The sequence below is a fragment of the Ostrea edulis genome, chromosome 2 (genome assembly GCF_947568905.1).
Source record: "Ostrea edulis chromosome 2, xbOstEdul1.1, whole genome shotgun sequence".
Classification (NCBI taxonomy): Eukaryota; Metazoa; Mollusca; class Bivalvia; order Ostreida; family Ostreidae; genus Ostrea; species Ostrea edulis.
The window spans coordinates 90,899,491-90,925,346 of NC_079165.1; the positions used below are offsets into that span (position 1 = coordinate 90,899,491).

The window sequence follows — 25,856 nt, forward strand, 5'->3', positions numbered from 1 at the left end:
CTAACCACATATTGGCTTTTATGAATAAAGTATTACTACAAAGTTATTATAAGTTCTGTTATGAATAAAGTGTTACTTACTGATATCGTAATTGACGGTCTTTAACAACAAAAATCCTTGATTAACAATTAAATCAATATTAATCTATCATGTATTTTAAATTACCCGCCTCTAAGAGAGTGACCATTGAAGTTTAATTTGTGAAGTCACACCGTCTATTCCGGTTTATTTCATCAGCAGCACTGAAAACATGACAAGTCACGAACAGTTAAGTTTGGAGCCGTATAGATTTGAGCCCGTTCTTTCGCAAGAAGAAATTGAGAAAAGAAGACGTTCAGTCGAGTCGAAGACAAGGCAGACGGTAAACGTTCTTCATACAAATGTCTTAACCTCAACTTGTCACTAGGCAAATGATGGATCCACAGTTTACGTAGTCTTTTCTTTTCAAATGACTTGGTTGAGTCGGGAATTTCGAGAGAGAAAAACCAACCTTTATTCACATCTCCCCTTCGCATTAGTGTAATTAACTGCCTGCCAGGAAGGCATCGACCTATTTATTCGTTAAATCTACCACATGCACAACTTTGATGATCTCACAGGTGCTTGGGTTCAGGAACCCCCCCCCCTTCCGAATAAGTTACATGGGTTGATTTAATGAATTTTTTTGTTGAAAATATTTCTAATGCATGTCAACGTCTTGCATACCCATAAAGTCCAAAATACATGTAATTCAAAATAAGCCCTTTTTAAAAAAAAAAATACCCTCACTGGTTATTATAAGTTCTGTTATAATAACCAGTAAGGGTATTTTTTTCAAAGGGCTTATTTTGAATTATTTTGGACTATAGGGTATGCAAGACGTTGTTGACATTCATCAGAAATATTTTCAAGAACAAATAATTAAATCAACTCGTGTAGCTTATGGGGGGGGGGGGGTGGTGTTAACCCAAGCACCTGTGGATGATCTTAGAATCTCATCAAAACCGGAATAGACGGTGTGACGTCAAACTTATTGATTTTTGTGGTCTTGAATACAAAAGAGTTCCACATCATGGCAGCCTCTATAGATAGCGGGAATTTCAATTTTTAACTTTTTCAAATTAGTACTGAAGCTTATTTACGCCGTATATCAACATAATAGTATGGCAAATCTTTATCATATAATTAATCCTGTAAAGAAAAATTCGGCTGCCTTTCCCTTTAAGATATGGTCTTACAATCCCGTATACATGTCATTTTGTAATTAGCGTAGGTGAGACATCAATTATGTTTTTACGAGAAAGGTCACAATTACTGGCTCACATTTTGCCGACAACACAAATAGAACAAATTATTTCATACGCAAGCAAGTTTAACATACCTATAGAAACCGATGAAATACCAAGTCTGTTAAAAAACCACATTGCTCCCTTATGATGGAACTACGAACTCGTGTAGACCTGTACAAACGCTTGGTAACACAGGCTTTTTCCTCCCCTGTCTTTATAGACACAAATACACCCTCCGCTTCAATAATGCAGATAAAGCATTTCGCTGAAATTATTGTAACTTGTCCAACTTAAACGTAGTCGAAATCTTGGCTTCGAAAGCATGTTTTCTATGCTACCGAGGACTGGAAATAAGGAGCCTTTTCATTGGCTGAATATCGCAATAAGGAATGATAAAGCGACCAATCGCATATAGAAGTCAAGATACACCTTCCAGCGAAATGACCCACGGTAGGTAATCGTAGAGCGACCAACCGTGGGTTTTCGACGATGGACTCCTCTGCACTACTTGGGGATGCTTACAAATTGATTCTTGAGAAGAATTTTTCTTGATAAGATTGCTGCGTATATATTGTGAAACATAAATTTGCGATGTTATATTTAGTATTCTATGATTAGCCAGCAGAGGTCGTTATACAAAATACTTCCATCACATGTTCGTACCTCTTACGCGGTAGCGCATGCGTTTAGCAATTAAAAACACACATTGAGGTATCTTCATCTGCGATGGGCTTCTGAGGTAGTTGAATGGCAGTGTACATGTTCACAAACCTTGAACTTGATGGAAAATGTTGAATCTTTAGTATCCCCATCCATTGCGATCACTCTGTCATTACTCTTGCCAATTTTCACAAGGGCAGATCCATAAGCAGCTCTCGTGGTAACCTACCAAGGAAAGTTATGAACCAACATAAAATAAAAATACTGCAGATGGGCATACTGGGCACTTGCTATCAACGTCTCTGCATCTATTTGAGAGGGTTTTTGACTGAGCTTCCTTTTTAATTGATACTGCATACAGAATTAGCTGAATTAGATGTCCATCTGTTTGATTTCGGTGTGAGTAGATATCGACCTGTTTCTTAATTTTGGTAAGCAGACGTTAATCTGTTTATTGATTTTGGTAAGAAATTGTCAATCTGTTCGTTTTTTCACTAAATGAGTGGCCATCTTTTTTGTTGATTTTGACAAGTAGAGGACAATCTATTTGTTCATTTCAGAAAACAGATGTCAATCTGTTTACTTCGGTAAATAGGTGTTTATCTCTTTGTTTATTTCAATATCTAAATGTCAATCTGCTCTTTTCTTTTGATAAATACAAATCAGTTTATCAATTTATAATGATGTGAGGAGTTATCGGTGTGTATCGACACTGGAATATTAAAAACCTACCTGAGCTTCTCTATTGTAGGTGGGAGGTTCAGACAGCCTTATGTTGGTGATGTTGACAGGTTTGGCGATGTTATCGGGTACTTTTGGTGTCAGTTCATGGGGCCCTTTATTCTTAATACTTTCTGTGAGAGACCGGATTGCTGCCTCTGATTTTGCAGACAAAGGCTTACCATGCCAGTTTTCCTGATCCTCAATGCCTACCGTGATATAATTGTTCTATCAATATAGATATAGGGCTCACGGTGAATATGACAGGTCGACAGGGGATGCTTACTCTTCCTAGGCACCTGATCTGACCTCTGGTATATCCAGGGGTCACTGTTTGCCCAACTCTCTATTTTGTATTCCTTATAAGTGTTATGAGATTGATCAATGTTCTTTATCTTCACTTTTTCATGTAAAATCTTGGCAATTCACAAAAATAGGACACTTGAATTTAAATGATGTCCCAAAATGAACTAGATTGATTGTAAAAACTACATAAATTTAGCAATTTCGGAAAATAATTACAATAAAAGGTGGAGATAACGAACAGTGATCAATCTCATAAATCCATAAGCAATACAAAATAGATAGTTAGGCAAACACGGACCCCTGGACACACCAGAGGTGGGATCAGGTCCTAGGAGGAGTAAGCATCCCCTGCCGACCGTTCACACCCGCCATGAGCTCTATATCTTGATCAGGTAAACGGAGTTATCCGTAGTCAAAATCAGTGTGCCAAGAACGGCCTAACAATCGGTATGAAACACGTTAGACAGCATTTGACCCTGTGGTGTTTATTGTACGAATAAGTTATGGGTCGAATTGACAAACATTTAAAAAGGTTTGTTTACTACTTCCGCCTGAACGGTACAACTTCTGCAAACATTTTCACGTCGAGTTTGGCCTACTACAGTCCTTTTACCACAACATTGTTATAAAGTTACATTAAATACAGTGGATTTCGTATTTTGGACTTTCTTGGTTAACTGGCTGTGACGTCCACGACTATACCAGCACAGTAAAAGGACTTTAATTAGCCAGTCAGACAAAATGGATTCAATCTCGGATCCAATCTCAGATAACATACAACGTCTTACAACTGATGCCTTACGTCAGTTGGAATCTTCAGAAGATGCACACAGTAAACGTGTCAGAGTATTAACAGCAAAGAAGTATGAGGAGTTCCAGTCACGTGTGAGTCAAATTGATCAACAGATCAAGGATCAGTGGAAAATTGTGACTTCATTCATTAACTACAGTGAAAGTGATGATCCGTACATCACAGAAATTGGACTGAAAGCCGAGTCGCGAAAGTGTTTTGACCTCATAGATCATTATCTTAACTATTTATATGAGTGCTACACGAAGGAAAGTTTGGAGCTGCACAAGAGGGTTCAGGATGATCAAACACTTAAAAGTATTCAAGTGGAAAGAACTATGGTTCGACTGGAGCATGCTAAAGCTAGACTAGAAGTCGGGTCGCTACATACTCGCAGTAGTGTTAATTTAAGACCATCGAATCGCTCATCTCGTTCGAACCGTTCGTCAGTTAGTACAGAGGATAAACGAGCTAAAGCAGAGGCTGCGAGGGCTGCCATGGATTTTCTGGATGAAGAAGCTTCGCTTAAAAAGAAAGCCTTAGATATCGAGACTGAGCTTCGTCGTGTCTCTCTTCAAAAGGAGGCTGCCATGGCTGACGCTGCAGCAGATGCCTTAGATGGCAATATTGTGAAATCCGAGCTAGCCCAAAGTCATTTGGATGAACAGAGGCGTATCAATGGAATCAGAAGCACAATAGACAACTTTGGCTCGACACTTAGACCGGAAGCCCCAACATTTCACCCTTGCCCGCAACAAAATACAACATATTTTGAACCTCCTCATCAACTGGACTCTACGAATTTGAATAATTCACAGCACCATGCTTCGACTAATCACTCCAATGATTTTGTTACCTTCATGTTAAAGAAAGGGTTGCTCTCAAAGCGTAAATGGGAATTTGATGATACTGCTGAATCCTACCAAGTTTGGAAATCTAACTTTTTGAGATCTATGAGAGATATGGATGTGGATGAAACTGATCAAGTTGACCTCATGATTCGGTATCTTGGGAGCAAGTCCAAGGTTTCTGCTCTTCGTATACGTAATGCAAATCCTCACAATCCAAGCCGAGCGCTTAGACTGATTTGGGAGAGACTTGACGAGTGTTATGGAACACCAGAAATGTTAGAATCAGCGTTAAAATTGCGTATCAGTGACTTTCCAAAGATAACTGTCAAGGATCCCAAGAGACTTTACGAGTTGGCAGATCTACTGTCGGAAGTAGCATCTTTAAAAGATGACCCAATTAATGCCAATCAGTTCGCATATTATGACTCTTCGTCAGGGATCAAGCCCATTGTTTGTAAACTACCGCCATCACTACAAGAGAAATGGACAAGCAGGGCTGCAAAATACCAGACTACTCACCATGCTGTATTTCCTCCATTTAGGGAATTCTTGCAGTTTGTGAAGGAGATGGCAAGGATTAAGAACAATCCATCCTTTATGTACGAATCACAACAATCTAATGGTCAGCAGTCGAAACCCAAGACACAAACTGTGCAGCAAATAGCCACTAAAAAGACTTCACTTGATAGGGATGCTAAGGAGACTGAATCGCATACTAAGCTAGTGTCTTGTCCTTATCATGAGAGCTCGAACCACACTCTCAATCAGTGCCGTGCTTTTCGCTCTATGACTATTGAAAAACGCCGACAATTCTTACGATCAAAGACAGTATGCTTGAAGTGCTGTGAAATTCAAAGGCATGACTTTCGAAAATGTTCAAAGAAGGTTACCTGTAGTGTTTGTCAGCGTGAACATCCTACAGCTCTTCATGAGGACCGAGAGGATGACAAAAGGTTTACTTACAGTCGTAACTTACCAATTTCGCATGGCGGGGAGATTCAACCTAAAGCCTTGGCTGGTGAAGTTGTGACAGCGTGCACCACAGTCTGTGGCGAAGGATTCTCTGGCAAATCATGTGCCAAGATACAGTTAGTGTGGATCTACCCTAAAGATCACAGAGAACGTGCATTTAAGACTTATGTTGTTATTGACGACCAGAGTACAAGCACTTTAGGTACCCCATATCTCTTTGATAAGCTCGATGTTGGCAGTACTCAGTCTCCATATATTTTGTCTACATCCACAGGCAAAGTTAATACTTGGGGAAGACGTGTATCTGAACTAGTCGTCGAATCATTGGATAGATCAGTCAGCCTTGATCTGCCAATGGTAACCGAGTGTGAATTCATACCTGAGAACAGAAGTGAGATCCCGACACCAGAGATTGCACGAGCATACTCACATCTTTCTGACATTGAAGTATTCATACCACCATTAGATTCTAAGGCCAACATATCCTTGTTAATTGGAAGAGACCTTTTGAAAGCACACCACGTGCTTGAACAACGTACTGGGTCTGACGTTGAACCATTTGCTCAGAGATTGCCTCTAGGCTGGACCATAGTGGGAGAAACCTGCCTTGGGAGTTACCATATCCCACCTTGCATCAACGTATTGAAGACACAAATATTGCCGAACGGACGTCCTACTTGTATGGAACCTTGTCAGAGTGTTCTCCGTTTGAGTGATGATCCGGTTTTCCTGAAAACGCCTCTTGATGAGAAGGTAGGCATGTCTGTTGAGGATCGACAATTTCTAGACATAGTTGGAGCAGGATTCCATAGGGATGAAGAGGGATTCTGGACATCACCTCTACCATTTCGACCTGATCGGCCTAGGCTTGACAACAACTATTCAATGGCATTCAAGCGAGCCAGAAATTTGCAAAGGAGTCTGCTGAATGATTCTGTCAAGGCCTCGCACTTCATAGAGTTCATGCAAAAGATACTCAAGAACGGTCATGCAGAGAGGGCTCCTCCGTTACAACCAGAGGAAGAATGTTGGTTTCTGCTGATCTTTGCGGTTTACCATCCCCAGAAGCCAGGTCAGGCACGCGTGGTATTTGACTCCTCAGCTAAGTTTAATGGCCTTTCGTTAAATGACGTTCTATTGACTGGACCGGATCTGGTTAACAGCCTACTTGGGGTCTTGATGCGATTCAGAAGAGAACCCGTAGCCATACTCGCAGACATCCAGCAAATGTTCTTTTGTTTCCGTGTTGATCCGAAACATCGAAATTTTCTTCGTTTTCTGTGGCACGAGGACTGTGATTTGAACAAGCCACTGGTACAATTTCGAATGTGTGTACATGTGTTCGGGAACCGGCCTTCGCCTGCCGTTGCCACTTATGGCTTACGACTTTGCATTCAAGGCGCGGATCCGAAAGTAGTTGAGTACATCGACAAGGATTTTTACGTGGATGACGGACTTGCATCGCTTCCAACACCCAGTAGTGCTATTACTCTTGTCAAGGATGCACAGACAGCTCTACTGCAAGGAGGTAATATTCGCTTGCACAAAATTGCGTCTAACGACCATGAGGTCATGGCTGCGTTTCCCAATGATGATCTTGCTAAAGACATTAAGGACCTTGACTTGCGGAAGGATTCTCTTCCAGTTCAGGCGAGTTTGGGTGTGAAATGGGATCTAGGTACAGATTCATTCTTGTTTCGTTCTTCCCATGACAAACAGCCGTTTACAAGAAGGGGTGTTTTGTCTACAATAAATAGTATTTATGATCCGTTAGGCTTCATGGCTCCCGTTGTGATCAAAGGGAAACTCCTCCTCAGAAACTTGATTCATGGAACTGTTGACTGGGATGAACCACTTCCGGAAGAGTTATTTTCAGAGTGGGATCGTTGGAGAAGTTCATTGCTCGATCTTTATGATGTGCGAATTCATCGACCATACTTACCTGTGTCATATTCTGGTTGCAGTCGGAAAGAAGTTTATATTTACTGCGATGCCTCCGAGAAGGCAATAGCCGCTGTTGCCTATCTTAGTGATCTTACAGACCCAACACATATGGGGTTCATCCTCGGAAAGGCAAAGGTTGCGCCTTTAAAAGGACATACCGTTCCACGGCTTGAACTTTGTTCTTCAGTTCTTGCAGTTGAAATTGCTGAAACAATCTCTGAGCACTTATATATATCTCTGCAAGACTTCCGTTTTCATACAGACAGCAAAATTGTGCTTGGGTACATATTCAATACATCACGCCGTTTTCACACCTACGTTGCAAATCGTGTCGCTAGAATTCATTCAGCTACGTCTCCACACCAATGGAGGTTCATACCCACAAACAAGAATCCTGCGGACGATGGTACACGATCAATCGATGCTCATGAGATGCAGGATAGCGCATGGTTAAGGGGGCCATCACCATCTGTTGAAACTGACAAGGAACCAGTTTCCTTTGATTTGCTGGATCCAGATTCCGACAAGGAAATTCGAACTAGTCTGATGACAAGTGTTGCGCCAATTCATGGACTCGGTACATTCCGATTCAAACGTTTTTCACGTTGGAAATCTGTTGTGAATGCGATAGCTCGATTGAAGCTTTTTGTGCGTCTATGGAGAAACCGTCGAAGTCATAGAAATCTACATCCATGTGAGACTCTGTGTCTCGTAGATATCCGCCGTGAGGCACATGATCATGTGCTCAAAGAATTTCAGAGGGAAGTATTCCCAGAAGAAACCAATTGCCTCCACGCAGGCAAGGCCGTTGCAAAAACAAGTCAGATTTCATCTTTGGATCCATATTTGGACAATGATGGATTCATCAGGGTTGGTGGACGTCTAGGGAAATCACTCCTGTCGTTTGAGTCAAAGCATCCGATACTTCTCCCTGGTCGGAATCATCTAGCTGAGCTGTTGGTTAGACACTACCATAGTGAGGTCTTACATCAAGGCAGACTCTTTACCGAAGGTGCCATTCGTTCCGCTGGCCTGTGGATAACTCGATGTAAGCGATTGGTATCATCCGTGATATCAGCTTGTGTACCTTGTCGCAAAATGAGGGGACGCCTTGCATCACAAAAGATGGCTGACTTGCCGGCAGATCGCTTAGAACCAGGACCGCCATTTTCGAATGTTGGGGTAGATGCATTTGGACCTTACCATGTAGTGACACGAAAGACTCGCGGGGGCAGTGCAAATTCTAAACGTTGGGGAGTTTTATTCACATGTTTGGTGACCAGAGCTATACATATTGAGCTAGTCGACTCTATGAGTTCAGCTGCGTTTATTAACGCGCTACGACGTTTTATTGCTGTGCGTGGTGCAGTAAAGATTTTTCGGTCTGACAGAGGCACCAATTTCATCGGGGCCTTAGATGATCTAGCAATTGACCGTGTAAATGTTGAGGATGACTCTGTGCAGAGATTTCTATTATCATCTGATGCTAAATGGATATTCAACCCACCACATTCTGCACATTATGGTGGAGCATGGGAACGCTTGATCGGGGTGGTGAAGAGGATTCTTAACTCAATGCTATCTAACCAGCATAATTTGACTCATGATATATTGAACACTCTTATGGCTGAAGTATCAGCCATTGTTAATGCCCGACCTCTAACTTCATTGTCATCTGATCCGGATAGCCCCACCATACTATCACCATCATTATTACTCACACAGAAATCTCATAAGTATGATATTGGAGATACTATTGGGTCATTCAGTTCAAAGGACATTCTGAAGAGTGAATGGAAGCGCGTACAGGGTTTGGCCAATATTTTCTGGTCTCGCTGGAAATGCGAATATTTGCACAATCTTCAACCACGTCGAAAGTGGAAATCTGATGAACCCACCGTTAGTGAAGGTGACATAGTTCTTTTGAACGATTCAAACTGTGCTAGGAATCAATGGCCTCTGTCAATCTTGATGAAAACATATCCAAGTGAGGACAATCGCGTTCGTAAGGTTCAAGTTAAGACTGTGAAAGATGGAAAGACATCTGTGTACATTAGACCAGTAACACAGATTGTACCTCTTGTTTCTATGTATTGACAATTCCTTTAATCGTTTGCTACACAGATTGTATCTGTTGGTTGAATTGACACTTTGTTTGATCCTTTTTTGAATTTATTTACTTGTGAATTGTACTTACTTACAATTCAGGCGGGGAGTGTGGTGTTTATTGTACGAATAAGTTATGGGTCGAATTGACAAACATTTAAAAAGGTTTGTTTACTACTTCCGCCTGAACGGTACAACTTCTGCAAACATTTTCACGTCGAGTTTGGCCTACTACAGTCCTTTTACCACAACATTGTTATAAAGTTACATTAAATACAGTGGATTTCGTATTTTGGACTTTCTTGGTTAACTGGCTGTGACGTCCACGACTATACCAGCACAGACCCAATGATAGGTTGTATTGGCAAACTAGATCGTTATAACGACCATTTAATTTGCGAAATGCTAACTTTAAATGAGACTGTTGAAACCCCTACACCATCAACTTGTTTGTCAGTAGCTTCCCTCTATTTAAAAACTAACCATGTCCAGAACCAGCTCTTACGTATCGAATCATTCCATATGCAGGTGATAATGGAATATTGCTACACAAATATGGGAAGTTGACGACGGAGAAGCTGAAATCATCCCGTTTTTCATAAAGTTGAATTGTTTGTTGAAAATTAACTATCATTCACACACTAAAACTATTTTAATTTTTTGAAAAAGAATCATAAATATCATTTCATTTACAGACACACACAATTACTTGTATTAAGAGCAACAAATCTTCACAAAGGATTCTTGTTTAAAAATAGTACACGTGTAGCAGCTTGTACATACTGATTCTGAGTGTTGACACACTTTTGCCCTACCTGGGATCCCTTTGCCTTTGAAGGTCTTGGCCACGATACATGATGGTCTTCCCTTCACAGTGCTGGTATCATAAAAAGCCTTACACAAGGCATCCACATCATGTCCATCTACCACAATGGTATTCCAACTGTCGAGAAATAATAAATATAATAATATTGGATTTATAATGAAAGATGAAGATAACGAAAAGTGATCAATCTCATAACTCCTATAAGGAATGCAAAATAAAAAGTTGGACAAACCCTGGATATACCAGAGGTGGGATCAGATGCCTAGGAGGAGTAAGCATTCCCTTCGACCGGTCACACCTGCCGTGAGCCCTATATCTTGATCAGACAGCATTTGACTCAATGATCGGTTGTATTGGTCAACTAGATGATTTTAACAATCATAGAGTTTGCGAATTACTGACTTTAAACGAGACTAGAAACCCCTGTAACATCAACTTGTTTGTCATTAGCCTGTTTTGATTTAAAAAATGATCATACGCAGAACAAGCTCTTGCATATGTGATAAGATAATTAGAATTATCTTACAGCACATAAATATAGATGCATTGTAAAACATTTAAAAGCATGTTCAAGGGGAATTGATTTTCCTTTACTTTTAAAAGAAGCCAAGCGAAAACAAGGAAACGTTCTATGCCAGACGACAAGATTCCATTAGCAGATACGTCATCAATCCCTGTCTCCTGTCAAATTTGTGTAAGGTCTTTTTGCTACAATATTTTAATTCAAACTTATTTTTAAATGTCTTGATTATTCACCTTTCTAAATTGTAATTTGTTTTAAAATCCACTATTTTTACATTTGCAATGTATGTTTTATCCAATTTTCATGTATCATATAATGATTAAATCTTTGTAGAGTGATTTCTCTTCAATCATATAAGGCACTCGCTATATAGATACTATTCGTGGTCGTTATAACGATCTACTTTGTCAATACAACCTGAAATTGAGTGAAATGCTGTCTGACGTGTTTCATATCAATTGTTATGCCGTCCTTTACGCACATACTGATTTTTACTACGGATTACTCCGTTTACCTGGTCAAAGTATAGGGCTCTCAACGTGTGTGACCGGTCGACGGGGGATGCGTACTCCTCCTAGGCACTTGATTCCACCTTTGGTATATCTAGGGGTCCATGTTTGCTCAACTTTTAATTTTGTATTCCTTATAGGAGTTATGAGATTGATCACTGTTATCTTCACCTTTTCATTCCTCTTCTCTTGTGTTTGAGGCATATATAACTTTTAATTTTCCCAATATTGGACCAAAACTCAGTTGTCGAAAGTAATTGAAGTCGAGAGATTTCATTGGTGCACCAAAAAAATCAATAATCATTTGTATCAAGTTTAGATTTTCCAATTTCAATATCTGGTTAGCCATTTTGTGCATAGCTAGAATGCAAGACCCTGTCGAAAGTATAATTAAAAACGAGAGTTGGATTATTCCAGTGACAGGTGTAAACATTGTATGGCATGAATTTGTATTTTACCCGAAAGCCTCTGCTCTCTTCCTGTAAACATCCATGTCATGCTGCAGGGTAGTCGGTTCACTTTGACCCAGACGGTTCACATCAAAGATGACCACTAGGTTGTCTAGGTTGTAATGGCTGCTGAAGGACATAGCTTCCCAGATTGCCCCTTCTGCACTCTCGCCATCTCCAACGATACAGTAAACACGGTAACTGAAGATCACAGCATCACGATCAGTAATAATAGGGAAAGTATTTTACCGATGTTTCTAGGTACCCGATCAGTAAGAATAGGGTAAGTAATTACCGATGCTTCTAGGTACCCGATCAGTAATAATAGGGTAAGTAATTACCGATGCTTCTAGGTACCCGATCAGTAATAATAGGGTAAGTAATTACCGGTGTTTCTAGGTACCCGATCAGTAATAATAGGGTAAGTAATTACCGATGCTTCTAGGTACACGATCAGTAATAATAGGGTAAGTAATTACCGATGCTTCTAGGTACCCGATCAGTAATAATAGGGTAAGTAATTACCGATGTTTCTAGGTACCCGATCAGTAATAATAGGGTAAGTAATTATTGATGTTTCTAGGTATTTTGTTTTGTAGACCTGTAATCGCAGAGCTATACATATTAAACTTTATCAATATTTCCGTAGTTAAAATTATACAAACCCGGTTTTCCCTGTGTAGCTCAGTAATTAAAATTATACAGACTCAGTTTTCCTTGTGTAGTCCAGTAATTAAAATTATACAGACTCAGTTTTCCTTGTGTAGCTCAGTAATTAAAATCATACAGACTCAGTTTTTCTTTGTGTAGACCAGTAATTACATAGTTATACATATTCAGTTTTGTCTAGATATTTCTTTGTGTAGTCCAGTAAATACATAGTTATACATATTCAGTTTTGTCTAGATATTTCTTTGTGTAGTCCAGTAATTACATAGTTATACATATTCAGTTTTGTCTAGATATTTCTTTGTGTAGACCAGTAATTACATAGTTACACATATTCAGTTTTGTCTAGATATTTCTTTGTGTAGTCCAGTAATTACATAGTTATACATATTCAGTTTTGTCTAGATATTTCTTTGTGTAGTCCAGTAATTACATAGTTATACATATTCAGTTTTGTCTAGATATTTCTTTGTGTAGTCCAGTAATTACATAGTTATACATATTCAGTTTGTCTAGATATTTCTTTGTGTAGTCCAGTAATTACATAGTTATATATATTCAGTTTTGTCTAGATATTTCTTTGTGTAGTCCAGTAATTACATAGTTATACATGCATTGTATTCAGTTTTGTCTAGATATTTCTTTGTGTAGTCCAGTAATTACATAGTTATACATGCATTGTATTCAGTTTTGTCTAGATATTTCTTTGTGTAGTCCAGTAATTACATAGTTATACATGCATAGTATTCAGTTTTGTCTAGATATTTCTTTGTGTAGTCAAGTAATTACATAGTTATACATGCATTGTATTCAGTTTTGTCTAGATATTTCTTTGTGTAGTCCAGTAATTACATAGTTATACATATTCAGTTTTGTCTAGATATTTCTGTGTTTAGCCTAGGGATTACAAAGTTATACATATTCAGTTTTGTCTAGATATTTCTTTGTGTAGCCGAGTAGATACTGAGTGATACATACTCAGCTTTGTCTAGATATTTTCCGGTGTACGCCATTCCTGCAGCACAGCTTAAGCCTTGTCCCAAGGAACCAGTAGCCACATCAATGAAGTTGAGTCTCTGTAATCAAGCACCTTACTTTTTTTTTCTCTACGTCACTCTGACTAGTACATATGCTTTCATTCAATGATTACATTTACACACAAAAGTTATTAATTCGTCATCCAGTTTTCTAAAATTCAGAATGAGATTTGATTGAAAAAGAAGAAATAGCTATAATATAATGTAACTTCTAAATCACATCTTAAACTTTAATTTTTATTTTTTATTTTAAGGTAAATCATATAACTCCTTACAGGGGTGGGATGTCCCTCCAGATCAGAATCAATTTTACGGAACTTTAAAAGTTCTGACGTTGGAAATAAGCCCGCCTCTGCCCAGGCAGCATATAGGATGGGAGCAGCATGACCCTGTCAATCAAAGTCAAAACACTAGACATTGAAGAAAGTGCTTATAAAACTATCGTATCACCTGGACATTAGATTCAAGTAAGATACCCTGATGGAAGTGTGTTTAGCATAAGTTCCTGGCTAAACTTTTATAATTCTGACTTGTAAACAACCACTATACCTTTTTATAAATACTGTAGATTCCTTATTTTACGCGAGTACTTAATATCGCAAAAAGTCGCGAAAATGTCAAATCGCGAGCACATGAATTGGCAAGTGGACCGTTGATTAAGAATTTTTATATATATTTCTGCAATTTACACTTGAAAGCGAGTAACAATATTTCGCGAGTGCTTGAATTCTACAGTATCTTAGTGTAAAGGGTGTAGACTTTGAATCAAAGTTTGCACATTTGCACATTCGATTGGTTGGTTGTATATTGTTTAATGTCCCTCTCGTGAAATTTTCACTCATATGGAGACGTCACCATTGCTGGTGAAGAGCTGCAAGATTTAGGCCTATGCTTGGCGTTTATGGCCTTAGAGTAAGGAGGAATCTTTATCGTGCCATACGTGTTGTGACACGAGGCCTAGGTTTTTGTGGTCTCATCTGAAGGACCGGTCCATTTTTATGCTAGATTCAAAACAGAAAAAAAATCTTTCAAACCATGGTCCCTGTCATAGATTACCACATCGTCCCTGATTTGGAAGCATTTTGTATTTTATAAAACTATGTCCAAACACCCTAGAACATGTTTATTCTCCTTGATCTACAAACCATGTCCCCACAAACATGTATTCTCAATCTACAGATTCAAGTCTTTGTGAGTGAAGCTAATAATTACTTAATACTTAAGTCCTCCCTTGGAATTTGTCAAAACTGCTAGATACACATATCTTTACGTCTATACGTGTTAAATATTTTAAAATACATACAACTGTACTTATGCCAAGAAGACAACGGCATTTGAAAAAAAAGCGTTTTGATGAACATGTATACTGCTGGCAAATATTAAACACAAAATCATCAAACCAGATTTTACCTTGGAGAGAACAAATCTGTCGGTATTATCTCCCCTTGGTTCGGCGATAGTGTACTTCATGACATTGAAGAACAGGACAGACATAATCTCTGCGATAGAACAACATGACGTTGGGTGTCTGTAAGTAGAAAGTTCTCCAATATCTAGATCTTGTTATGTAAAGTATTTTCTAAATCATTAATTTGGCACTTCCTCAATATGAAAAGAAGATCTAACAAGCAAAATCACAGTTTACAAATTTTATTTGTGACTTCTAGTCTTTGATTGCCAATATGACATTTAGGACATGAAAAATTAACGTCATGACCATTTCGTGACAACAAATATTGACAAACAAGGAAGTCTATCACAAATATCATAAGCGTGTCTTGCATGTTTGATCGTGTTTGATTTACAATATTTTGTAATAATATAATGATAGAAATAATTCTTAGAAAATAATGTTGCCACTTCTGTAGAGTATAAATCAAAGTGATTAATTAATTAATCACCCTAACGGTAAACTATATAGATATCAACAAAGTCGTAAAATCAGTCATCAGAAGTAGTGTTGTCAGTAAATGATTCAGAATGAAATATATATTAATACAGTTATACAAAAGCTTACTTCTCCTAGGCACCTGATCCCAACTCCAATGTGTCCCCCAACTGTCTATTTTGTATTGGTTAGAGGAGCTATGAGATTGATCGTTGACTGAATACACGAAAACAGTTGACCATTAGGAGTTAAATACTTTTTTGAAAAGCTGTCAACTGGTCTATGAACAGCTAACCATTAATTGACGGTTCTTCAGCGATTACACTTATACTGTTGGCCGCTTTGAAAATCTGCAAGTTATTTCTTTTTACATTCGGGGATTCTGTGCATAGACCATCAAGTTTGACCTTGAGGATGATGCAATACATTTAAAAGATGATGAAGAGGAAGGCTAAGACCGTTATCAGTGAAGAAGAGAGTAAGTAGACTATTGCATTAGCAAATTTAAATCTTTTTTATGAAAATGTCTTACTTTTGATATATTTTTTTCAATTTAGATAACCTGCTCTATATACATGTATATACTTTTTGCAACGTATGGTACTCAGTGGAACGCGGGGGATTTTTTATGGTCCTCGAGTTAGGCCCAGTCAAGATCCGATCATCGTGTTCGTGTGTTCATTTGCCATATACATGTACTATACAGTATCTCACATGCAGTCCACACTTTATATGTAAATGCTACATGTTGATTTTGATGTTACATACATGTACATCGACTTTGCCTCTTATTACGGTCCACTGCGCACAATATTTCGCATTACTTGCCTTGATCATAGGTGAAGATAACGAACAGTACTCAATCTCATAACTCCTATAGGCAATGCTAAATAGATAGTTGGGCAAACACGGACCCCTGGACAACCAGAGGTGGGATCAGGTGCCTAGGAGGAGTAAGCATGCCCTGTCGACCGGTCACACCCGTCGTGAACCCTAAATCCTGATCAGGTAAACGGAGTTATTCGTAGTTAAAATCAATGTGTCCTCGACACAAGCCTGGCTGCGGTGTTCTGTACCTTCTGTAAGCGGTACAATGTGGTCTTGCATAATCGAGTTTTGGTGTAACGAGTGCATTGACAAGAATCTTACACGCTTCTGTAGTTGTGATATGGCGAATTCGACCAATATTGCTAACATGAAAGGGTCATTCTTACACAATAGATGACACAAGGCTTTCAAAAGTGAGATAGGGATCGAAGTGCACACCAATATTTTTGACACGCAATGCAGCAGACATGTTGCTTTCTCCAACTTTAAGATGGTGTAATTGAATTTTTACTGCATCATGTTTGAAGAACGTTTTGAACGAGTTTGTAGTCATATATGAACTAATATCTGCCATACAAGCTTCTAATCTTGAAAAGTAATCATTCCATCCTCCATTGGTGGTATTACAAGGTGAATTTGAGAGTCATCCGCATAACAGCGGTAGTTCATTCCATGTTGTCGACATGTGGTTCCGATTGGTTTGGAAAACAGGCAGTAAATTTAGCCCCAAGAACAAACCTTTGAGGGACGCCAAAAGAAAGTACTTGCTCAGTGTTTTTGATAGTTAATAGATATAGATTGATGTCGCTTTTCTTATTAAGAATGGACCCATTTTAAGACACCGCCTGTTATTCTATGAGCTGTACTGAGTCTATCAAGTAAGATGCAATGGTCAATTACATCAAATGCAGCAGACAGATACAGAAACACGAGGATGCGTATTTTCCTTGGAATTCAGCATATGGATCAGCATATAAATGCAAAGGAACATTGTTATATTAATAGATAAAACATCGTCAAGAAGTCTAAATATCGAGTTGAAGACGACACCTAGAGATTTATTTTTCTCATGTTGAAGCTTTTTGATAAATTCTGCTTCATAAGAATATAAAAAGAGGTCTTCAGAGCATAATTCGTGGGATTTACAACGGACTGTTGGACGAGCCTACCACCAAAGACTACGTATATTGTCAATGAAGAACTTCATCATATCCAGAATACTTGTGCGAAAAAACAGAGGAGTGTGTAACAAAGTAATGTTTGGATAACTGACCACAAGATACGAATATTTCGGTGTTCCATTTGTATTGAAGAAGAAGCTGTCTGTGATGTCAAAATGTAAGGTGAAGATAACAAAGGTTGATCAATCTCACAACTCCTATAACCTACGCAAAATAGAGAATTGGGCAAACACAGACCCTTGGATATACCAAAGGCGGGATCAAGTTCCTAGGAGGAGTAAGCATCCCCTGTCGACCGGTCACAAACGAGACTGATGAAACCCCTGCACCATCAACTTATTATTCAGTAGCCTGCCTCGATTTAAAAACTGACCATACGTAGAATAAGCTCTTGTGTATCTAATCAGTTGAGAGATATAAACACCATCTGCAGGCGATAATGGAATATTGCTACATAAATATGGAAAGTTGCAGGGGTACGTATTTGCCCAACTCTTTAATTTGTATTTCTTATAGGAGTTATGAGATTGATCACTGTTCGTTATCTTCACTTTTCATTGACACTAGGATTTGTCACCAAGAAACTAAGTTGACAATCCAAGGTTGAAGGCACGCCATGGGAACACGTCAAAGTATAAAATGACACATGCTCATCAAAACTCATAGTTTAAGCTGTTTACAGGATAGATGTATAACCTTGAATAATTATGATGTAGTAGAATTTTTCTATTCATTATTTTCTATTGCATAATCTTTCAAAACGTCACTGACCATTTGAATACAAGGTTTTCGCAAGTAAATGAAATGTTTTCCCGCATCGATAAAGAGTGTTATCGAACAATTCATAGACATCTAAAAATCTTTACCAAAAAAAAAATTCCGTACATGAAAGAAAATTTTTGCAACAAATGAAAGGAATTTTTTGAAGAAAAAGAAATGGTTTCATCGCACAAGTGACCAAACTATAGCACACAAAATATACAGTTTTCAAAACAAATAAAATGTTTTCGTTTTTCGTACTTATATGAAGTATTTGAAACAGATGAAAAATGTCCACTTTGAAATAAAATGTTTTAGTTTTAGAGTACAACTAAAAAGATAGCAATGCCTAACAATCGAACGGAGGACATTTTTATCTAAATACTGCAGTCTCCACTGAACTCCTTTATACATATTAAGCACGTCTAGAGCTTTGAAATCCTTTTAGAAATATACTAAAACCAACAATCTCTCCAAATTTACACCTTAAAATAGTTCCATTTAGACATCCACAATCCTGATAGCATAACGCACGTAAGAGATATATATAATTGGTACCGTATAAGTTTTACATTATGACCCCTGGGTCGAGGCCTCTGCTGGTGGACTGTTGGTCCCCGAGGGTCTCTACAGCCCAGTAGCTACAAACTTCTACTTTACAAATATAGCTATACATGTGTAGATAATTTAATTGTGGGTATCGGGGAAATTATTGTATAATATACATACAAGAGAAAATACTAGCTTAAAGTTATTGCCCTTGACAATTTTTTTTAAAAATATAAATATCTGATGATCATAGAAACTAAAAAATTTTTAAAGATTCTAACAGTGTACGGATTTTCTATTATATATTACCCCTGGGTCGAGGCCTCTGCTGGTGGACTTGTTAGTCTCCGAGGGTCTCTACAGCCCAGTAGCTAAGTACTTCGTTACTAGCTTGAAAATACGGATGTATATTTAATTGCTGTTATAAAATTTAGAAATTCATTTCAAAATTAAGGATTATCTTTCTCATGCATAGCTCTTATCCTTAGACGAATTTGACTGCACTTTTTTTGGCACGCTGTTTTTGGCTGTAATAGCTCTAAAACTTCATTGTTATTTCGGATTTCAAACATTTCGGTTGAGCATCACTGAAGAGGCATTATTTGTCGAAATGCGCATCTGGTGCATCAAAATTGGTACCGTGTAAGTTTTACATAAGTAGGTCCGATTCTCATGACATGGCATATCCAGGGGTCCGTGTTTTTTGTATTGCTTATATGAGTTATGAGATAGATCACTATTCGTTATCTTTACCTCTCATATAAGAATGAATCAGTGTGCCTGTATATAAAATATTCCCATGTCTCAAAATACCTGTTTTCTCTAATTTTTTCTGGGCATACTCAACATTTGTCAAATACCGTATACATCAAAAATCAAATATCTGAACATACAAAGAAGCCTCTCGATATTACACTCTTGTTGAGTTGATACAGACTTCCTACACTAGATTCAGTTTTCATTACTTTTATATTGTATACCCCATTTTTCTCAAGCTTTACAATTGAAAAGACATTTTCTCAAGCTCTACAATCAAAAAGATCATTTTTCTCTAGCTTTACAATTAAAAACATGATTTTTCTCTAGCATTACAATTAAAAAGATTTCCTTAATGATACCTGATACACTACATGTATTTCAAATCCACTCATCTATTTCACGTCACTGCACAAAAATTTGTGTACGGTCGTGTGGACTGAAATCTAACCCCTGTCAACACACAATTAGGTCAGAGTCAATCTGCATTGCTACATCGTGAGGGGGTAATCGGTTCCTGCTGTCTCTACTCTATCTTATCCATCTGAATACTCTCATGATCGGTGTGCATCTTATTTATCCTACTCTGGTCCCAAATGAACGCCTGTATGATATTTTCTCCTAAATAAGGCAATGAACACAGAGTTTCAAATCCCGACAGTGTGTAATTTCTTTATAACAGTGATACATGCCATTAACAACGGAAATTCTGTTCAATGAATCCAGGAGAGAACGCTGAAATTACAAAGATAGCTTTTCAGCGGAAATATAGGATGACGTCACAAGTCGGCGGCCCTTCTCATATACGTATCTCATTTAAGGCAGTGTACGCATTTTTACCGGATAACCACAGCCCGCGAGATTATACGAACTTGGGGTAGTTGATAATAACTATTAAATATATGTATCTGTTCAATGCAATCACCACAATTTTAAAAGTTAATGTCAATGCATAAATATTTTATGATATACTTACAGATTCAATTAACATCGTCAAAAATTGTTATAATTCGTTACAAAAATTAGATATGTTCACATTTTCACTTTACCTGAAAGAAATTGACATGTTATTCTTTATTATGCTGTTTTATATAATACATTATGATCGTATATCACCCTCCCCGAGCATGCAACCTTAGCTTACCCCGAGTTGCTGGCGTCTGTCATCTGAATACTGTGAATTCGCAGTTTATTTGCAATGTCTTTCAAGTTCTGCAAAAGCTCTGGATCGGGTCTTCGGTATTCGCTCATGTTGACTTTTCAGAAATAATGAATTTTCTTAACTGACAAGTAAGAAATATATCAACAAACGTCGACCCAAATGTTCCACCTGATAGAATAAAAATACCAAACCCCCCGGATGTGTAACCTGAGGGCTGTTTACCCAAGACTGAGTAGAGGTATGAATATCTAGAATTCATGTGAATGGTCAAAATCAGCAATGAAATTATTTACAATCGAAGGAAATGTTATAGAGTTTGAATTTGATTGTCGAGTTGAAAAATTATCACAAAGTCTGAATGAGGAAATTATCGTGGTAGGTGTATACTGTAATTCACTTCACATCTCTGTATATCGTTAGAAAGTGTACAAATATGACCTATTAAAGCAAAAACGAAAGTGAGAGGGACTGTCAACTCGTTGCTCACTATTGCAATTACAGCGCCCTTATCGAGATGCATAGAAATCAACTTCCGTTGTTAATGACATCTAGGAAAAGCACTTTTTTGTGGTCTCCGCCCTCGATTATTGATAGGTAATACCTGTCTTCAGCTTGCTGTAAAAACAGAACTTGGTAGGGATGAAGGCCATATAAAACGGAAATATTCATATCTAGTGATCACTCATCCAAAACATTATTTTGTTAAACACCACTCTGATTCCACGCACAAGTACTCTGAAGTTGAAATACAAAATATGCTAGAGTTCCTCATTGAAAATATCTTCGTGGTATTTGGTGATCAGGTTTTCCAACAGTCTGTTGGAATTCCCATGGGCAAGAATTGTGCTCTTCTGTTAGCTGACCTGTTTTTATATTTCTATAAAGCAGAAATTATTCAAAAACTTCTACGTGAGAAGAAAAAAATCCCTGCTGTGGCTTTCAAATCAACATTTAGATATATCGACGACATATCATCTATATAAAATAATAATTTTCATTCAAATGTCGATTCGATATATCCCTGTGACCTCGAAATAAAGGCCTCTATAGAGTCGTCCACTTCTGCTTCATACTTAGATATTTTATTGGAAGTAGATATTAAAGGCAAAATAACAACTCAACTTTATGACAAACGGAGTGATTTCAGTTTCTCCATCGTCATCTTCCCATATTTATGTAGCAATATTCCATTATCTCAATTTATTCGATACGCAAGAGCTTGTTCTGCGTATGGTCAGTTTTTAAATCAAGGCAGCCTACTGACAAACACGTTGATGACGCAGGGGTTTCAACAGTCTCGTTTAACGTCAGCATTTTGCAATTCTATGGTGGTTATAACGATCTAGTTGGCCAATACAACCTATCATTGGTTCAAATGCTTTCGTTCGATATGTCACAGGTAACCAGTGAAGCGATATGAGAATTGGTGTAATATGCTCATGTTTCTGTGAACGTGTCACTAGCCTGGCAGCAGTGTTTTGAACTACCTGTAACTTTTGCAAGGATGCTGAATTAACGTTATAATGAAGCGCATTTCATAATCAAGACGGGATGTAATCAATCATCTTCGCAAGCCAAGTGTCCGATTCGCTTACTCTCATCTTGTAGATGAGAGTAAGCGAATCAGACACTTGGCTTGCGAAGATGGTACATGTAATCAATGATCTAACAAGTGACATGCACGTATCCTCCGTTATAAGAGATTTAATTCTACCGATATTCCGAAGTTGGAAATAACATAATTTAGTTAATGCACTTATCTGACACTCCATGCCAAGTGTATTGTCGAAAAATATCCCAAGAATTTTGACACATGAAGCACTAGTGACGACAGATTCACCGAAAGTCAGTTTATATCCTGAGAATCCAATGTGCTCGATCTCAAAATGTTCCGTAAAAAAATCTAAAACTTGTGACACTTATAGAAATTCATTTAGTACTAATATCACAGGACGTAGTTTCTATATCAAAACTTTTGATAATTTGACTTGTAAATCTTCTAACGTTGTCTACACTATTGAGTGTAACCTCTGTGGCTTAATTTATGTTGGAGAAACTAAGGGTTCACTTAATAAAAGAATATCGGGGTACAGCTTTCAAATAAATAAGGGTGGTAACCAACTTCTTTACAAGAATTTTAACTCACCGGACCACTCCATACTGTCCATGAGGGTAAGGATTTTGGAAAAAATTTACCATCCCACAAATAGTCCAACATTAAGTACTCCGTTTCGTAGACAACGAGAAGATCACTGGTCCAGGACCCTAGGTATTGCATTTCCATACGGATGCAATGATAATGTGTACGATGCGTTAAATTTGACTAGTCCACAAGGAAATAACGTGAATGTGATGAGACTATTTCCCAATACTCAAATACGAAAACGCAGTCATGGATATCGTTCATATAAAAGACCAAGTAAAAATGATGTCACGTTTGATTCACTTTTACCTTAAGTCAACAGACAATTAGGTCCACATCATGTTCGCACAAAATTCTACTCTGTTCCATTGAGAGTTTCACATACGTTATTTGAAGACGGCTAGTTTATACTTGGATTTTTCAACACCTGCATATAGACTGAATTCTATGATTATGGATGTTGCCAATCACAGGCTCTTTAAACCACCACTGGTCATGGATGATATTCCTACCAAATTGTGCCGCCAGTTCCTTAAGCTCAATTTTACAAACAAAGGAATAGGTGTCGTCAACATAAGCAAGATTCTTCGTCATAAAAAAGTTCAGTCGTGTATTCCAATTTATTTCAAGTTCAAGTCTACACCCAGTATTTCCTACAAATATACTTCTACTATTGCACCCAACCTTTTTAATTATAAACCAACTTTGCAGTACCTAGATATAGACCATCTTATACTTAATCCATGTGTTCTTTCAACTATAGTCATTACTGGTGATGTTGATATAGTTGAAAATGAGGACCTCAAATCACTTATTCTAAACAGTCTTAAATACAGAGAACCTCGGTCATTCAATTGGAGACAGAATTTCATTTCTATTATGAGTTCTGTTGAGGATTATGCCAGACACACACAGTGGGCTAAATATGAAAAGGAAGAACTTCACACATTGTCAGAATGGATTAAAAGTATAAGAGGAATATTAAAATTCCGCATTAAACATATGAAAACAAAAATACGTACCATCTATCCTTCTGTGTTTCGTAAACCAGAAGTGATAGGTTACATGAGGAATATGTTTTGGTTCCATCTGACAAAGCTTGTAACATTATTGTCTTTGTTTGTAAGGCTCATTATTACAACTGTATTTTAAACGAACTTGGCATTACTTCCACTTTTAGTAATCGTACCTATACTCTAACTGCCCTTTCAAAAGACGAACTTCTTCAAATCCATGCTTCAGTTTTAGACACATGTAATATCCCAGTCAATCGGTCGGATGAATATGAGTTAATGTACCTATATTGGATTCCTAAACTTCATGAAAATCCTTACAAAGATACATTGCTGGATCAAGTAAATGTTCTACGAAGCCCCTATCTTTGCTCCGTTTGACTTTTCAACTCTTCACACGATCATTCCTCACGATAAATTAAAGACTAGACTTTTTGACATCATAGATTGCTGCTTCTTCAACAAAAATGGAAAACGGAAATATTCATATCTAGTGATCAGTCATCCAAAAACTACTTTGTGAAGAACCACTCTGATTCAACACAAACGTACTCTGAAGTTGAAATAAAAAATATGCTGGGGTTCCTCATTGACAATATCTTCGTGGTCTTTGGTGATCAGGTTTACCAACAGTTTGTTGGAATTCTCATGGCCACGAATTGTGCTCCTTTGTTAGATGACCTGTTTTTATATTCCTATGAAGCAGAATTTATTCAAAAACTTCTACGTGAGAAGAAAAAAATTCTTGCTGTGGCCTCCAATTCCACATTTAGATATATCGACGATGTACTAGTATTATCTATCAACAATAATAATTTTCATTCATATCTTGATTCAATATATTTCAGTGAACTCGAACTAAAAGAAACCACAGAGTCATCAACTTCAGCTTCATACTTAGATATTTTATTGGAAGTAGACATTAACGGCAAAATAACAACTCAACTTTATGACAAACGGGATGATTTCAACTTCTCCATCGTCAACTTCCCATATCTATGTAGCAATATTCCATCATCTCCTGCAGATGGTGTTTACATCTCTCAACTGATTCGATACGCAAGAGCTTGTTCTGCGTATGGACAGTTTTTTAATCGAATAAGGCTACTGACAAACAAGTTGATGATTCAGGGGTTTCAACAGTCTCGTTTAAAATCAGCATTTTGCTAATTCTATGGTCGTTATATCGATCTAGTTTGCCAATACAACCTATCATTGGGTCAACTGCTGTCTAACGTGTTTCATACCGATTGTTAGGCCGTTTTCGGCACACTGATTTTGACTACGGATGGCTCCGTTTGCCTGGTCGGGATATACATGTAGGGCTCACAGTGGGTGTGACCGGTCAAAAAGGGATGCTTACTCCTAGGCACCTGATCCCACCTCTGGTATATCCAGGGGTCCGTGTTTGCCGAGCTCTCTGTTTTGTATTTCTTATAGGAGTTATGAGATTGATCACTGTTCGTTATCTTTGCCTTTCATCCTGAGAATGCACTAGCTTTACGTTTTGGTGTAAAGATAATAAGGTCTGTCTTTCCCTGATTTAGCTTGAGTATGTTGTTTTGCATCCAGTTGTCAATATCAGAAAGACAATGTTGTCGTTTGGGTTTATAATGAAGTATACCTGAGTGTCATCCGTGTAACAATGATAACATATGTTGTGTCTCTGGCAAATTTCTCAGATTGGTTTCGAGAACATGCAATGTAGACGAGGTCCTAATACAAAACCCTGTGAAACACCAAAGTGGAGTAGGACCTCTTTGGATACTCATGCATAGCTCTGATCCTTAGACGAATTTGACTCCAGTTTGGCACTCTGTTTTTCCTTTTAGTTCTTACAAGTTTACTGCTATTTCGGGTTTTCAAAATTTCGGCTTGAGCATCACTGAAGAGACATTATTTGTTGAAATGCGCATCTGGTGCATCAAAATTGGTACCGTATAAGTT

At 37.9% G+C, this 25,856-nt stretch overlaps 1 protein-coding gene across 1 annotated transcript in view; it reads right to left on the minus strand.

The window, feature by feature from the left end:
* LOC125681589 (transketolase-like protein 2) overlaps window positions 1-22,910 on the minus strand; it is a 32,818-nt gene extending 9,908 nt beyond the window's left edge. The window contains exons 1-8 of the mRNA XM_048921746.2: window positions 20,736-22,910; window positions 15,041-15,158; window positions 13,906-14,019; window positions 13,572-13,669; window positions 11,934-12,125; window positions 10,433-10,560; window positions 2,661-2,857; window positions 2,040-2,153 (exon numbers count right to left, since the gene is read on the minus strand). Coding sequence (XP_048777703.2) covers window positions 2,040-2,153; window positions 2,661-2,857; window positions 10,433-10,560; window positions 11,934-12,125; window positions 13,572-13,669; window positions 13,906-14,019; window positions 15,041-15,158; window positions 20,736-20,842 — 1,068 coding nt within the window. The 5' untranslated portion in view covers window positions 20,843-22,910. The remainder of the gene's footprint in view (window positions 1-2,039; window positions 2,154-2,660; window positions 2,858-10,432; window positions 10,561-11,933; window positions 12,126-13,571; window positions 13,670-13,905; window positions 14,020-15,040; window positions 15,159-20,735) is intronic.
* Between the last annotated feature and the right edge of the window lie 2,946 nt (window positions 22,911-25,856).